At 33.7% G+C, this 16,334-nt stretch overlaps 1 protein-coding gene across 1 annotated transcript in view; it reads left to right on the forward strand.

The window, feature by feature from the left end:
- Window positions 1-16,334, forward strand: part of RFX6 (regulatory factor X6) — a 54,449-nt gene that overhangs the window by 21,219 nt on the left and 16,896 nt on the right. The window contains exons 7-9 of the mRNA XM_019668277.1: window positions 11,538-11,645; window positions 15,126-15,203; window positions 15,315-15,428. Of these exons, the coding sequence (XP_019523822.1) occupies window positions 11,538-11,645; window positions 15,126-15,203; window positions 15,315-15,428 (300 nt within the window). The remainder of the gene's footprint in view (window positions 1-11,537; window positions 11,646-15,125; window positions 15,204-15,314; window positions 15,429-16,334) is intronic.

A 16,334-nucleotide genomic window follows, 5' to 3' on the forward strand; every position in this document is an offset into this window, starting at 1 on the left:
AAGAAAATCAGGATACAAAAGCAAAAATATGTATATGGATTTAAATATGTAAAATACAACTGGATATTTAGATATCATATATAAGTGGCAGAGGATTAATATCTCTAAGTATGCTGTGCAATGCAGTAGCCTCTATCCACATGTGGCTATTAATTACATAAACTATTAAGTTTCTCTGTCACATTACTACATTTCAAGTGATTAATAGCCACATGTGGCTAGTGGTTACTGGATTGGACAGTGCAGATATAGAACATTTTCATCATCACTGAAAAATCTATCAGAGAGCACTGTTGGAGTATGTAAAATATTCAATTCAAAAATAAAAAGACAACTCAATAGAAATATAGCAAAGTATATGAACAGGCAATTCACACAAGATGAAGAAGAATGAGTAATAAATAGTGCTGGTGTTCATGGCACTCATTGTGATTGGCCAGGTCTGTAACATATGGTCAATAAATATTTTAAATGCCATTTCTGCCAACATATGTAAAGTGCTCAATCTAAACTTTTAATCAGGGAAATGCAAATTAAAACTATAATGAGTAATTATTTCACTACTATTGGAATATCAGAATTTAAAAAGTCTAAAAATATAGAACTAAGAATGTGGGGAAAAGGAACTCTCATAAATAGTAGGAGGGACAGTAACTAGTAAAGTTAAAGGTGCACACACCTTATAACTGCATTCCTAGAGAAACCTTGCCACTGTGCATAAGGAGGCATGTGTGAAGATGTTCATAATAGTATTGTTTATAATCTCAGAATAGTGGAAAATAAAGTCCATTATGAGATAATGTGAAAATACATTTTTATATATCTATAAAAGGGAATGCTATACTTGTTTGGAAATGAGTGAACTATAGCTATAAGAAACAAATTAGATTTGTCTCAAAAACCTAAAGTTGAGTGAAAAAAGCTCATTGAATTTAGAAGGCTACAAATGTATGGTATGATTTGTAAAGCAATGGTATTTATTGCTTAAGAATATTTACATATGAAGTCAATTTTTAGATTTGAATAGGAATGATATAAACCAAATCCAGAACATTAATTATTTCTTGTGAGGAAGGAAGGGAATGAGATTAGGGAGAGCTACAGAAGCTGCTTTAGGGCCGGCCGAGTGGCGTGTTGGTTAAGAGCTGTCTTGGGACGCCAGAGGGCCCCAGTTTGGATCCCACATGTGAGGGCCAGTGACACTGCCCTCCACAGCTAAGATGCTGAACAACAGCTCAACCTGGAGCTGGGCTGCCATGAGTCGCGGGCGACGGTGTAGGCTGCAGCCCCTGCTGCAGTGGTTTGCCATGGGCTACCATGTGTAGCCAGCAGCCAGCGTGAGCGGCCAGCAGCCGCAGTGAGCGGCCGTCCAGAAGCCGGTGACTGATCTGCCTCGCCCGGGAAGAGCGCAATGATGGTGCCAACTTGGGCCAGTGAAGCAACGTCCTCCACAACTAGACTGAAGAACAAAAGGACAGCAACTTGTCTGTTCCCCTTCCCCCAATTCCCCAATAAAAATCTTTAAAAAAAAAAAAAAGAAGCTGCTTTAATATTCAAATGTCTACTGTCTTACTCAGGATGGTGAGTGTACGGGTATTTATTACTTTTTATCTATACTTAAAAAAAAGTTTTAAATAGTTCATAATATAAAAGCAAACAAAATCAACAACAAAAGCAAAACAAAAAGGAAAGAGGATTCTAAGAGTAATTATCAGTGGTATGAATTTTGATTATTTTCAATTTTTTATTCATTAATGTAGTGGTTTATATTTCATTTGCTTTAACTAGCTAAAATACTGACTTGCCATTTTTTCTTAGGGAAAAGTCCCTTGATTTCATACATTTCAACCAGGAAGTTTCTGATAGCTTGAGTTTCCTTCTTAACATCAACCATTCATGGCCAGTTTAAAAACTTTGTACCAAGATAAATAACAAATCCTCCCTTCTTGGTATATGCTTTTCAAATATTTGTAGACTGTTATCATGCTCTCTTTTAGTCATCACTTAGACAAACTCTGCAGCTTAACTCCTTTAATCTTTCCTCATAAATCAGGCCCTCTTGCCTTCTAATCATATTATTTCTTTTCTGTAGTTTCCTTCTTATTTTCTTTTGGAAATAAGATTTTTAATAGTTTACTCAAGAGTACTGAAGTCATTAGTTGACAAAAAGGAAAAGAAAAAGACCTGACTTGTGTAACTGGCCTACGATATGGCACCTCCGTTAGTGCAATTAAAATAGGAAACGTATTAGTGGAATTGAAATGATTATGTTTTATTTTTTTTTCCAGTTTATCAGTCCCTCCTTTTTTTGTGTGTTACATGTTCTGGACAGATATTATTTGATTTATACCAACTCTGTACACAACTGTTAACACATATAAACAAATTAAAATTAAAAAATTTTTCCTTGGGCACTTTTGCCTCCTATTATGTTTTATACATGTTGCTAACTTCTGTTACACAAAACTATTATTTATCAACATAGATAAGTATTAAAATAAAAGACATCTTTTGTTCTTTAATATGTGTTTCCTTAGCACTCTTAACATTTTTATTGGGAAATGCATTATCTGTAACACACGTGCACACACACACACACACACACAATTAAAAAAATATTCATCAGATAAAAACTGAAGACCTACCTCACAGCTTAAAAGAGAGAAGTCCTCTGTGTGTCCCAACCCCAATCACTTCCCTTTATCCCTGTCTACCAAAAGTTTTTGCTCTCCAGAATTTGGTGTTAATCAACCCATGTTTTCCTTAAATTTTATGACTTATGAATGAATACCTAAACATTGTGGTAATGATTGTACAACAATATGAATGTATTTAACACTACTGAACTGTATACTTCAAAATGTTTAAAATAAATTTTATGTGTTGTTTATTATTGCCCAGTTTATTATCACCAATGTACTGTTTATTGTATGTCCTAGACAGAAATGGATACATTTTTTTCTATGACTTTCTGCTTTCAGTCAACATTAGGTTTTGTGATTCATCAATGTTAATACGTGTAGTTCTAATACCTTTGTTTGTACTGCTGTACAGTATTACATTTGATGAAAATAAATCACAATGCATTTATTCATTCCACCATTGGTGGAATTTTTTTTTTTTGCTTGAAAAACAATATTGCTATGAACATTCTTCAAGTGCACATGTGTAGGAGTAGAATTCCAGGTCCTAGGATATGCTTATGTGGAACTTTACTAGTTAAGGTCAAGTTGTTTTTCGAAATGGTTGTATCATCTTATGTCTCTTTAGCTGTGTTTGAACATTCCTTTGCTTCACATTCTCAAAATACTTGATATTGAACAACATTTTAGTTTTTGCCAATCCAATGGGTGTAAATGTAACCTATGGTTTTCATATGAAAATTGTTTTTGATAACTACATAAAAAATATGAGCTTGAATATCTTTTTGGATTTTTATTACCCAATTCTTTTCCATGAAATATTGGTTCAGATCACATAATTTTTCTATTTTAAAAATTTGTTTCTTAGGAGTTCTTTATATATTCTGGATACTAATGTCCTGTAGGTTGCGTGTTGTAAATAACTTCCCCCTGTTGGTGGCATGACTCAGCGCTCTACAGTGCCTTTTGATGAAGATAATTTAAAAATTTTATGGTTAGTGTTTTTTGTATCTTGTTTGTTAAAATCTGCATTCTAGATCATAAAAATGTATTTTTACATAGTCTTCTGAAAGTATACAGTTGCTCCTAACACTTAAGTCCTTATTTCATCTACAAGTGATTTTTTTCAATATTTCATGCTAAAATACACATAACATAAAATTTGTTATTTTATTAGTTTTTAGTATACAGTTCAGTGACATTAAGTGTATTCATATTGTTGCACAACCATCACCATCTGCAGAACTCTTTCATCTAGCAAAACTGCAGTTCTATACTCATTAAACAATAACTCCCCATCTCCCCTTTCCCCAGCCCCTGAAAACCACCATTTTATTTTCTGTCTCTGTGACTGTGACTAACTCTAGGTACCTCATATAAGTGGAATCATACTATTTTTGTGGCTTTGTGTCTGGCTTATTTCACTTAGCACAATGTCCTTAAGGTTTAGCCATGTTGTAGCATATGTTAGATTTTCTCCCTTTTTAAGGCTGGTTAATTTTTCATTGTATGTATATACCACATTTTACCTATCCATCATCCGTCAGTGGACAACTGGGTTGCTTTCATGGTTTAGCTATTGTGAATAATGCTGCTAGAAACATGCATGTAAAATATATCTTCAAGGCCCTGCTTTAAATTATATATTTCAATTACATATATACCCAGAAGAGGAATTACATATAGTAATTGCATTATATGCTAATTCTATTTTAAATTTTTTTGAGGAAACTCCATACTGTTCAACACAGAAGCTGTACCATTTTACATTCCCATCAACAGTGCATAAGAATGTCAATTTCTCCACATCCTCACTAAAGCTTGTTAGATCTGTGTATATATATATATATATATATATATATATTTCATTATAGCTGTCCTAATGGGTATGAAGTGGTTTCTTGTGTGGTTTTAATTTCCTTTTCTTTAATTATTAGTAATGTTGAATATCTTTTGATAAACTTATTGACTATTGATATATCTTCTTTGGAGAAATGTCTGTTCAAGTCCTTTGCCCATTTTTGAATAGAGTTGTTTGGGTTTTTTGTTGTTGAGTTTTAGGAATTCTCTATATATTCTGGACATTAATCCCTTGTGAAATATGATTTGTAAATAACTTCTCTCATTCCACGGACTGCCTTTTCACTCTGTTGATATTGTCTTTTGATGCACAAAAGTTTAAGATTTTTATGAAGTCAAATTTGTCTATTTTTGCTTTTGTTACCTGTGCCTTTGGTGTCTTTCCAAAAAATCATTGCCAAATCCAATGTTATGAAGCTTTTGCCTTACGTTTTCCTCTAAAAGTTTTATAGTTTTATGTCTTATATTCAAGTCTTTGATCAATTTGGATAATTTTTGTATGTGGTGGAGTCATTTTTAATCTTTTGCATGTGGATACCTAGTCTTATTACCATTTGTTGGAATGTCCTTATTGTCCTTTTCCCAGCAAGTGGTCTTGGTACCTTGGTGAAATACATTTCACCATATATATGAGGGTTTATTTCTGAGCTCTCTATTCTGTTTCACTGATTTGTTTGTTTTTATGCCATTACCACAGGGGCTTTGCAGTAACTTTTGAAATCAGGAAGTGTGATGCCTTCAAATTCTTCTTTTTAAAGATTGTTTTGACTATTTGGAGTCTTTTGAGTTTCCATATAAATTATAGAATGAATTTTCTATCTGCAAAAATGGCACTGGGATTATATTAAATCTGTGGGTCATTTTGGGTAATACTGACACTTGACATTATTAAGTCAACATGGGATATTGCTCCAGTTTTTTGTGCCTCCTTTAATTGTTTTGCCATGTTTATAGTTTTCAGTATGAAAGTCTTTCACCTCATTGGTTAAGTTTATTCCTAAGTATTTTATTCTTCTTGATGTAATTGTAAAATGGAATTATTTTCTTAATTTCCTTTATGGCTTTTTCATTGTTAGTATAACAATGTTAGTATAGCAACTGATTTTAATGTGTTGGTTTTGTGTCCTGCAACTTTGCTGAATTTGTTTCTTAGTTCTAACAGTTTTATTTGTGGTATCTTTAGAGTTTTCTACATATAAAAACATGTTTATGAACAAAGATAATTTTACTTTTTTTTTTTTAAGATTTTTATTGGGGAATTGGGGGAGGGGAACAGCGCTGGGGAATCGGGGAAAGGGGAACAGACAATTGCTGTCCTTTTATTCTTTAGTCTAGTTGTGGAGGACGTTGCTTCACTGGCCCATGTTGGTATTATCATTGCGCTCTTCCCGGGTGAGGCAGATCAGTCGCTGGCCTCTGGACGGCCACTCATGGCGGCTGCTGGCCGCTCATGCTGGCTGCTGGCTACACATGGTAGCTTATGGCAGCCCACTGCAGCAGGGGACTGCAGCCTACGCCGTCGCCGGCGACCCACGGCAGCCCAGCTCCAGGTCAAGCTGTTGTTCAGCATCTTAGTTGTGGAGGGCAGTGTCACTGGCCCTCATGTGGGATCCGAATCAGGGTCCTCTGGCGTCTCAAGCCAGTTCTTAACCAATGCGCCATTTGGCCAGCCCTAATTTTACTTCTTTCTTCCCAATTTGGATGCTTTTCATTTCCTTTTCTTGCCTAATTGCTCTGGCTATGCCTTCCAGTACTATGTTGAGTACAAGTGACAAAAATGGAAATCTTTGCCTAGTCCTCATCTTAGTAGAAAAATCTTGCAGACCTTCACCATTGAATATGAGTTGTCAATAGGTATTTTATATATGGCCTTTTAGTTTTAGTTTCTTACTTTGTTAAGTGTTTTTCTCATGTCTAGGTGTTCTATTCAGTGACAGACATATCCAACTATTATTTTAGAATTATTTTTTCCTTTAATTCTATTAATTTTTGCTTCATATATTTTCATGGTCTTTATCAGATGTGTAAATGTTTTAATTGTTATATCTTCTTGCTGAATTGAATCTTTTGTTAAGATATAATGTCCTCTTTTATTATATTTTGTGATTTAATATCTGTTTTATGTAATATTAGTGTAGTCACCCCTGTTTTGTGTTGGTTACTGTTTGAATGGTATATCTTTTTTCATCCTTTCCCTTTCAACCTATTATGTCTTTGAATCTAAAGTGAATTTCTTATAGACAGCATATAACTTTTTTGTCTTTTTTGCCAATATCTTTTTTTTTCTTTTTCTTTTTTTGATTAGGGGAGTTAATCAACTTACATTTAAAGTAATTACTGAAAAGGAGTGACTTCCTTCTGTCATTTTGCTATTTGTTTTCTATATGCCTTATAGCATATTTCCCCTCATTTCCTGCATTACTGTCTTTTTTGTGTTCAGTTGATCTTTTTGTAGTGAAATATTTTAATTCTCCTATTATTTGCTTTGGTGTATATTCTATAACTCTTATTGGTTCTATGTGATTACATTTAACATCTTAAAGTTATAACAATAATATGAACCTATACCAGCTCAAGTTAAGTAATATACAAATTTTGCTCCTTTATAGCTCTGCCCCAAACCCTTTCAGTTATGATATTGCAAAATTTCATCTTGATAAGTTGTGTGTTCAAAAATATACACTAATATTTTTTATAATGCATTAGTCTCTTAAATTATGTGGAAAACAACATGTGGGGTTACAAACAAAAGTTACAATAATACTAGCTTCTTTACTAATGATTATTTTTTAAAAAAAAAATATATATATATATTAGTCTCTTAAATCATGTGAAAAACAGAAAGTGGAGTTACAACTATTGTTATAATAGTAGCTTTTATAATTGTACATGTATTTACCTTTACTGAGATCTTTATTTCTTCATATGATTTCATGTTACTGTCTAGTGTTCTTTCATTTCAACCTGCAGGACTCCCTTTAACATTTCTTGCAAGATAGGTCAAGTAGTAAAAAACTTGTTCAGCTTTTGTTTATCTGTGAATGTCGTGTGTGTGTGTGTGTGTGTGTGTGTATGTCTTAATTTCTCCCTTATTTTTGAAACATAGTTTTTCTACATTTTCAGAATTTTTGGTTGACAGTTTATAGCTCTTAGCACTTGGAATATATCAGCCTGGCCTACAAAGTTTCTGCTGAGAAATCTGCTGATAACCTTATTGAGGATCTCTTTTATGTAATGAGTTGCTTCTCTTTTTCTGCTTTCAAGAGTCTCTATCTTTTGAAAGTTTGCTTGTAATGTGTCTTGGTGTGGATCTTTCAGTTCATCCCATTTAGAGTTTGTTGAGCTTCTTGATGTTTGTATTCATGTTTTTCATCAAACTTGAGAAGTTTCCAGCCATTATTTCTTCAAATACTCCTCCCCGCCAACACCTTTGGGGTCCCTCACAATGTATATGTTGATCTGCTTGATGGTATCCCACAGGTCCCTTAGATACTGTTTACTTAAAAACATTTTTTTTCTGTTCCTCTGACTTGAAAAGTTCAATTGTTCTTTCTTCAAGTACACTAATTCTTCTTTCTGCCTATTCAAATCTACCTTTTACTCCCTGTAATAAATTTTTCATTTCAGTTATTGTACTTTTCAGCTCTAGAGTTTCTTTTTGGTTTCTTTTTAGGTTTTCTATCTCTTTATTGATATTTGCAATTTGTTCATACATCATTTTACTTTCTCCATATCTTCCATTAGTTCTTTAAACAACTCTTTTAAAGTTTTTGTCTAGTTTGTCTGCCATATGATCTTTGTTGGTGATAGTTTCCGTGGTTTATTTTTTTCCTTTGAATGGACTATAGTTTCTTGTTTCTTTGCATGTCTTGTGACGTTTTGTTGAAAACAAATTTGAATCTAATAATGCAATAACTCTGGAAATCAGATTTTTCCCCTTTCCCAGGGTTTGCTTTTTGTTATGTTTTATTTTTTATTGTTGTAGGCTGTCTCCTACCAAGATCGGCCTGAGGTCTTTTAGGTCTTCTCAGATCTTTTCTCAGCCTGCACTTTTCCTTGGGTATGTGCAGTGACTTTCTAATTTCTCCCATAAATGTAGTTGTTTTTGCATGTCCCAGTGTTTACTATCTGGTTTTCAAAAGAGGGGAAAAAACAAAAAATGAAGGGAACAAAAAAGGGACCAATCCTTTAAGTCTCCTAGAAGTCACTTTAGACAGTAGCAGGGGCTTGCAAAAATGGCAGGTAGGGTGCAAAAATGGCTACTTGTCTCTGTGTTTGTACCTCCATGATTAGAAGCAGCAATCAGTGATCAGAACGCAGATCCCTGGTATTTGGAGCATAGGGTTCCTATTACCCATCCTAGTTCCCACAAGCTATGAGCAAGATGCTACTGCAACTTGTGTACTGCTTGTTACGGGGCTGAGAGTGGAGGATGGTAGCTGCTACTGATCTAAAAGCTGAAATTGACCCAAATTAATTGCAGTTTACACTCCAAGACTTCACTTGGAAGTCTTCAATAGACTCCAATAGTTACATCAGATAGATCTTGCCGGTGCAATGCAATAGTTATCTTAGTGGGGAGACATATTCCTGGTACTTCCTACTCCCCCCGTCTTTCTAGATTCTTTCCCCTGTAATTGATTTTTTAGTGTGAGATGAGATAGAAAGCCATTTTTATCCCCATGATGCCAAGTTTATCATATATTTATGGGCCAATTCTTGGAAGTGTATTTCATTCCATTGTTCTTTTAGTCTATCCCTATGCCAATATCACTGTTTTATTTATTAAAGCTTTATAATACATCTTCATATTTGATAGGCAAATCTTGCCAGGTTTTTCTCTATAGGAGTGTTGTATCAATTCTTGTTTTTTTGCATCTCCTCATACATTTTAGAATCAGGTTGTTATATTTCACAGAAAATCCTGATAGCATTTGGAATTGCATCAAAGAAATAGATCAATTCATGTTGGACATTTTTACAATATTGAATATTCTTATTAATAATTTCTTTAATACCTTTTGATAAAGTTTAATTATTTTCTTATGTTTTGTACTTCTTTCTTTAGACCTATTCTTAGGCATATTCTAATATTTATTATTTTATATAGTATCTTTTTATTGTATGTTCTTAATGTTTGTTCCTTGATTTTAGAAATTGAAATGACTTTTACATTAATCTTGTATCCAGCAAATTTACTAACAATATTTCTTAATTGTAACAATTTTTGTGCAGTTTTAGTTTTTCAATGTAATCAACCACATCAGTGGCAAATAAAGCTAGTTTTGTTTTTTTTCTTTTCAACACTTAATATTTAATTACTTTTTCGGTCTTACTACTCTGGCTATTAACTCTAGTGTACTTTTGATTAAAAGAAGTGAGAGTGGGCAACTTTATCTTATTTGTGATTTTTAAGAGAATGTTTACAGTACTTACTTTACCATTGTGTATGATATTTGCTGTAGTTTTTTAGGGAGGGAGAGAGAGGGTGAGAGAGAAAGAGAAAGAGAGAGAGAGAGAGAGAGAGAGAGAGAGATGGATCAATTGAGATGATTGTAGTCTCCTCCTCCCTTTTTTTTTTTTTTTTTTTTTTGTTAATGTGGTGAATTTAAAACCAACCTGGCTATTATTATTGTAATACAATGCTAGATTCGGTTTGCTAATATTTTGTTTGGTACTATTTCAAGTATGATAAGTGACATTGGCCTAAATTTTTTTTTTTCTGTTCTTGTCTGGTTTTGGCATAAGCATACTCAAAAGAACTGAGAAGTGGTCCTGCTTTTCCATGGTTTGAAAAATTCTTTTAAGTTTGAAATTACCTATTTCCTGAAAGCTTGCTAAAACTCACCTGTTAAATCTAATGCTTTTATTTTCTTTGTGGAAAAAATTTTGATTACTAATTATATTTGTTTATGGAAATGAGAGTATTCTCATTTCCTTAAACTTTATTTAATACAACACTACATATTGTCATTTTTTTGGTTTATGTTTCTCTGTCTCACTTTTCCTATCTCACAAGTTACATCTTGGGATGAATAAACATGATTTTCCACCCAAGAGAAAAGGTATAAAAAATGTACAAACTTTCCAAAAATTAGAATTTAGGTGCATTTTTGTTATGTTTATTGAATATTAGTTTCATATCTTACCTAATCTTTTCCTTCCTTTGAAATGAAAATCTTTATTTTCTTGCATCCTATTATTTTTCCCTATTTATTGACAGTATCATTCTTTGACAGTGCAATGATAATTGGTTCACAAATGACAAATCTAAAGCACCGAAAGCCTTTAAAACTTATCTTGAAGTATTAAGGCTGATTAAATGGAGTGGATTAGGATCAACTGTGTTATCACATCAGTTTATGATAGTTATTTATGTAGTTGTTCTTTACTCATTTATTAAAAACTGTTTAGTCAAAATAATCCTTTCCTATCCATACTTGAAAATAAAGACTAACAAGACTAAAATCTAAAATTTGATAGAAATGTACTTTCCCCAATAGATTCAAAAGAAAAAAAATATCTGAACTTCGGGTGGGGGAAGGTTGAGGTGGGAAAGCCCAGAGTTCTACTTTGGGAATTAGAAGACTTCGGCTGTAATTACAATCTACCACTAATTATCTCTGAAACTGGATAAATAAATTAATTTATCATCTCATTTACTTAATTCATAAATGAAGAAGTTGGATTTGGCAAATTTTGATTCTCTTTTAGTTAAAATAATTTCAACAGCTCTAAAAGTAAATCTTTCAAAACTTATGCCATTAACAAATGTGAACTAAAATCTTTAAAAGGTGTGAAAGGTGTTCAAAATTAAAATCTAGAATACTAGGAAAAATAACCTGACTATGAAAGTATTTATGGTTTGGAAACAATAATTCTGCTGACATGTCTAGTTTATTCATTACACAGTTTATACATGGTTTGCAGGATAAAGAAGAATGAAATTTTATGGGGTTTTATTTTATTAAAATTCTATTTTGGAGCCATATAATTGATAATGATTTTATTTCTTTTCATTTTTCTAAATTATAGGGTGGCTTCACTCGTAAATATTCACTTAGCTCAAAAACTGGAACACTTCTACCAGAATTCCCCAGTGCTCAACACCTTGTGTACCAAGGATGCATTTCTAAAGAAAAGGTATCAATTAAAGCTACTTCTCTATTGATATTGGTTCCATATCTCACTTTGCTAGGAATCTCATGGCACTTGCAGGATGCGATCAGAAATCTGCATAATCAAATGTAATTGACTGATTTATAGGAATGACAAATGCTTACTAACATTGATTAAACACTTTCCAATTAATTATTTACCATGTCCATGATAGTATGTAATTAGAAGGTGGTAAAATAAACCTTAAAAGACTAAAGGTAATTTTTATTTAAAACTCAATACCATGGAATAAAATACTAGAATGTGTCTATTATATGCAATTTATTTAATTATAAACTTTGTTTTTGATTAACTCCAGTTAATTTCAGTAAATAGTCATAAAGCTGTCTAGGCCAGAATCTGTTTCTAGAACTGAGGGAATACCTAGATGAATGCAAGAACTACACCAGATGATCATAAAAGTTCTTTGCATTTCTAAAATTCTGTGCTGTCTTATATTTGAAAGTTTTTTCTGAAAGGATGAAAAATTTTTCATAGGATTCAGTTTATAAATAACCCTCAATATAACTTTTCAATGCTCATGTAATAAAATCTAAGGCTAAATCGTCCATTTCTGAACTTCTAGAGTCATTTGCTAGGTGCCTGCTACTAGCTGACTGATAACATTGATTATTAAATCAGGGCATAATGATTTCTACATACTTCTTTCAACTAAAGTTCATTTTTCTTTAGCGTTTGAGGAAAACACCTTTGAAAATATATTAAGTCAGGTCATATTTCTGAGCTGCAAAGATAGAGGAATATGATTAACTGATGTCCAGCTGTATTACTTTAGGAATGGGCTTTCTGTAGAAACTAGAAATAAAATTACACATTGATTAAAAAAAAAGTCTCTTGATAGATGAGTAGAGATATGCAGTAACTTCTGAGGTTCATTCTGATAACAGACATACTCTCCCAGTTAAGTAAAGGCATAGTATTGAAGGTTATTTTCAGATGCTGACTCCAAGCAACTCTCCTAAAGTAAGTCTACTTCCTACTATTGTCTTCTCCCATCACATTTTTAAAGGTTATCACATTGTGTAGTTTTTTTACCTTATAAATATAATGTGTGATAATATGACTTCAGATTTTAGACACCTTCAGTAAATTTAACATGTGGAAGTTGGTGAGGAAATCTGTGGAAATCAGTGGGACCTCAAGGGAACACAGTTCTTTGGGAGAGGGTATTGTTGGGTTAACTTTGTGGACAGGGTTCTTACATGCAAACATATTATAAAGATGTTTACTGTGTAAATATGTCTGGTGAGAGAGGGGGGATGGGAGAGCAACGAAGGTAAAAAAGAGAGGTGAGGAAAATGTTCCAATAGTTTATTCCAGTTTCTCTGCAGCCTCCAAGGAATTCCTTACCTGTCAACTTGATAGACTAGTCTACAGAACATTTTTCACTCAGGCATCAAGGTGATATAATCCCTGGTTTCTAAATTTATTCCCAGTGGTCCCCACCATGAGCACCAGGGACTAACAGTCCTCTTTGTCCTTTGGCCCTGGGCCCTGCCTTTCACTCTTCAGCCAGTCGTCAAGGTCCCCAGGTAACTTGACAGTTCCTAGAAAGAAGGGTGGGGATGAAGTTCAGCACTTTAAACACCTACATTCTTGAGGAAGAAAGGATGCGAACTGCCTGGTGAGAAGTTGACTCCAGTGAGTGGTGTTGGCTTAAGACAACGGGCCTGATTTCTGCCTTATTGTTCTGTCACTCAAGGCAGTTGCCACCCCCATCACATGCTCACTGCCTTACTGGAGATAAATCTTGCCTCTGCTCCTGCTCTGCGTAATAGGATGTCGATTCTCAGAAAATTGAGCAAATTTGTGTTTATAAACAATGCCAAGTATACTGCAGTGAAAACTTATTGTCCTAAGACTATGTAAATGTTAAGTAAACAGATGAAATGCCAATAGTGGGATTAAAATTTTTTGATGATTTGTGTATAAAGAAAAAATTTTGACACAAATAAATGGAAATAACTTGTGAAGGTAAAAGCTTGTACATTAGTAGACTTCAAGGCTCAAAAGGTTACCTTTTTGACAACAGTTATGAATTTTTATCTTTCATGCTGCCCCATCTAAAAATAAAATATTATTGCCCAGGTATAGAGCGTGTCTCAATGTGTTAATGGTGACATAGCCTGCTAGAGGTGTCCTGTAGCCAGCATACCTCCTTAGAGGTAGATTGGTAATTTGCATGTCATTGTTATACAGTTTTGAGCTAAACCACAAAGATGTGTAGTGAGACTGGGCTGTAGGGATAAAAGTTAGCGAGAAAAGATTAGGTAGGAAATCATCACCATCACCATCACCACCCTAGATACTATTGGTATAAAAATAGCTAACACCAGTCAATTTCTTAACATATATTATGGATTCCTCCAACCACTTTCCATGTGTTAATTCATTTAGTCCTCATGACAACCCTGTTAGATATTTATTGTTATTATCATCTCTATTTTATAAGATGAGGAAATTAAAACACACAAGTGTTAAGCAGCTTGCCCAACATCGTGTAATAAGTGGCAGATTAGAGCTGACATTCAAATCCAGGTTGTCTGTGGGCAAAGCTCGTACCTTTACCCTCCAAGCCAGGCTCCTGTTTACACAGACCACACAGCCAGGAACAGGTAGAGGCATTTCTAGCTTATGAAATGGTTTTGAATTTGAATATTGGCAAGTTGCTAGAATATTATCTAGTTCTAATCCATTCCAAATTTTAGAATATGTTTAAAACTTTAAGTATACAAGTACCTGTGGTAACATGGAAATACAGACTTTTCATAACATACCCTCAATTTTCAATTCTTTTTTGGGTAAATGAATTATTCGATATTGTTATTAATTTTAGTTAATACCTAGTAAAGGTGTTACTGTGTACCAGGCACTGTTCTGTGTGCATCACGTCTTATTTCATCTTCTTAATACCATATAAGTAATACATTATTACTATCCTACTTAAAGACAAAAGGTCTGGGGTTCAGAGACTAAGCAACCTGTACGAAGTCATACCTGGTAAGTAATGCAGTGGAGCTGGGTACCCAAGTTTAGCTGACTCCAGAAGCAAAAACTGGAAGCCACCATATCACACTGCTCAAGCACCATTAACAAAACTGTAAAGAGTTGATGTATTTTACCATTTCATGTTTATTTCTCCAATCAAAGGTAATTTTTTGGTTAAGCAGAAAATCACAATGTTGCTTTGGCACATAGCTGCCTACACATCAACTTTTTCATAATTTTTATAATACTATATTATAATTGTACATTTGCTTTCCTTTTTCCCTTCATATGACAGTAAGCTCCTTAAAATAAGAATTTTTTCTTTGATTCCTTAGCATTGAGCACACGGCCTGGTACATAACAGGAGCTTTAAAAATGTGTGTTTAATGAATGAATGAACAAATGAAGGCAGTGTTGAAATGGTGCATTGGTTAAGCTTTTTCTTCCTTGAAATAGGTTGATACCCTCATAATGATGTACAAAACTCACTGCCAGTGCATCCTGGACAATGCAATTAATGGAAACTTTGAAGAGGTAAGGGTGACAAAGAACGCTTTGGCCATATTATATATACTTTCTTGTCCTGTTCTTTATATGAATTCAAGAAAAAAGTCTTAATGTATATAATCTTTGTTCTGAAACTAGATCCAGCATTTCTTATTACACTTTTGGCAAGGAATGCCTGATCATCTTCTTCCCCTGCTCGAAAACCCAGTTATCATTGATATTTTCTGTGTGTGTGACTCAATTCTTTATAAGGTAAGCTCTTTGGGATGTCTTAAACACAAACCATATATTTCTTTTAAGAGCATTCTATCTAAATTTTTGCAATATATTTTCAATAAATTTGTTATTTCTGGCTGGAGAAACACCATTTTTTTTTCTGATGAGAAAGCAGGCAGTTTAATAATGTATGTTTAGTAGTGTATGTATTTTAATGTAAATTTACATGAAATAAAACAAAATCAATTTCTGTTTACAGCTTAGAATCATTTGAAATGTGACATACTAATACATGAACACTTTGTTAATTTTTATTAACTGTTTAAGGTTTTTTCAGATTAGATAGCACAATGTTTCCCCCCCACACACACACAATATCAGTGTTTTGGGGAAAAGTAGAATTAAGCACTCTCATGGGATTAATAACTTGAAAATCTTGGAAATCTCTATCTTTAGTGCATTAATGTTATTTCTGTTCTCAAACCAAGTAAGAGTCCCAGAGTATTTGCAAAATATCATGAAGACATCCTGAACAAAGAAGAGATGAGCTGGTTGGCCTTCTAACCGGATATTTAGCAGGAAGGTAGAGAGGCTAATTTCCTGACGATGTTTCCTCGTTAGAGCAGATCAAGGTCTAAGCTAATGAGAAAACTACATTGAAATGGGGGTACTTTAAAGTGAGTTTGTCTACATTTACCTGATAAATTGTCATGAGAAAAAAGCCAAAGCTTTCCTTTGAAGAAAACAATCTGAGTTAGCAAGAAAACACAAGCTGGCACCTTGTTAAGCATTAAGGAAATAAAATCCTAAGTTAGTTGCAGAGAAATGAAGCAGAAGCTAGACAGTCCAGAAGCAACCCTGCAGACCAAGGAGTGATTGGTGGGCATGAAGCACAGTGGGGGAGCCCTTTTCTTCATCCTCTGTTCCTCTATCCCTCATCAC

The sequence above is a fragment of the Hipposideros armiger genome, unplaced genomic scaffold (assembly GCF_001890085.2).
Source record: "Hipposideros armiger isolate ML-2016 unplaced genomic scaffold, ASM189008v1 scaffold_523, whole genome shotgun sequence".
In the NCBI taxonomy this organism is placed as follows: Eukaryota; Metazoa; Chordata; class Mammalia; order Chiroptera; family Hipposideridae; genus Hipposideros; species Hipposideros armiger.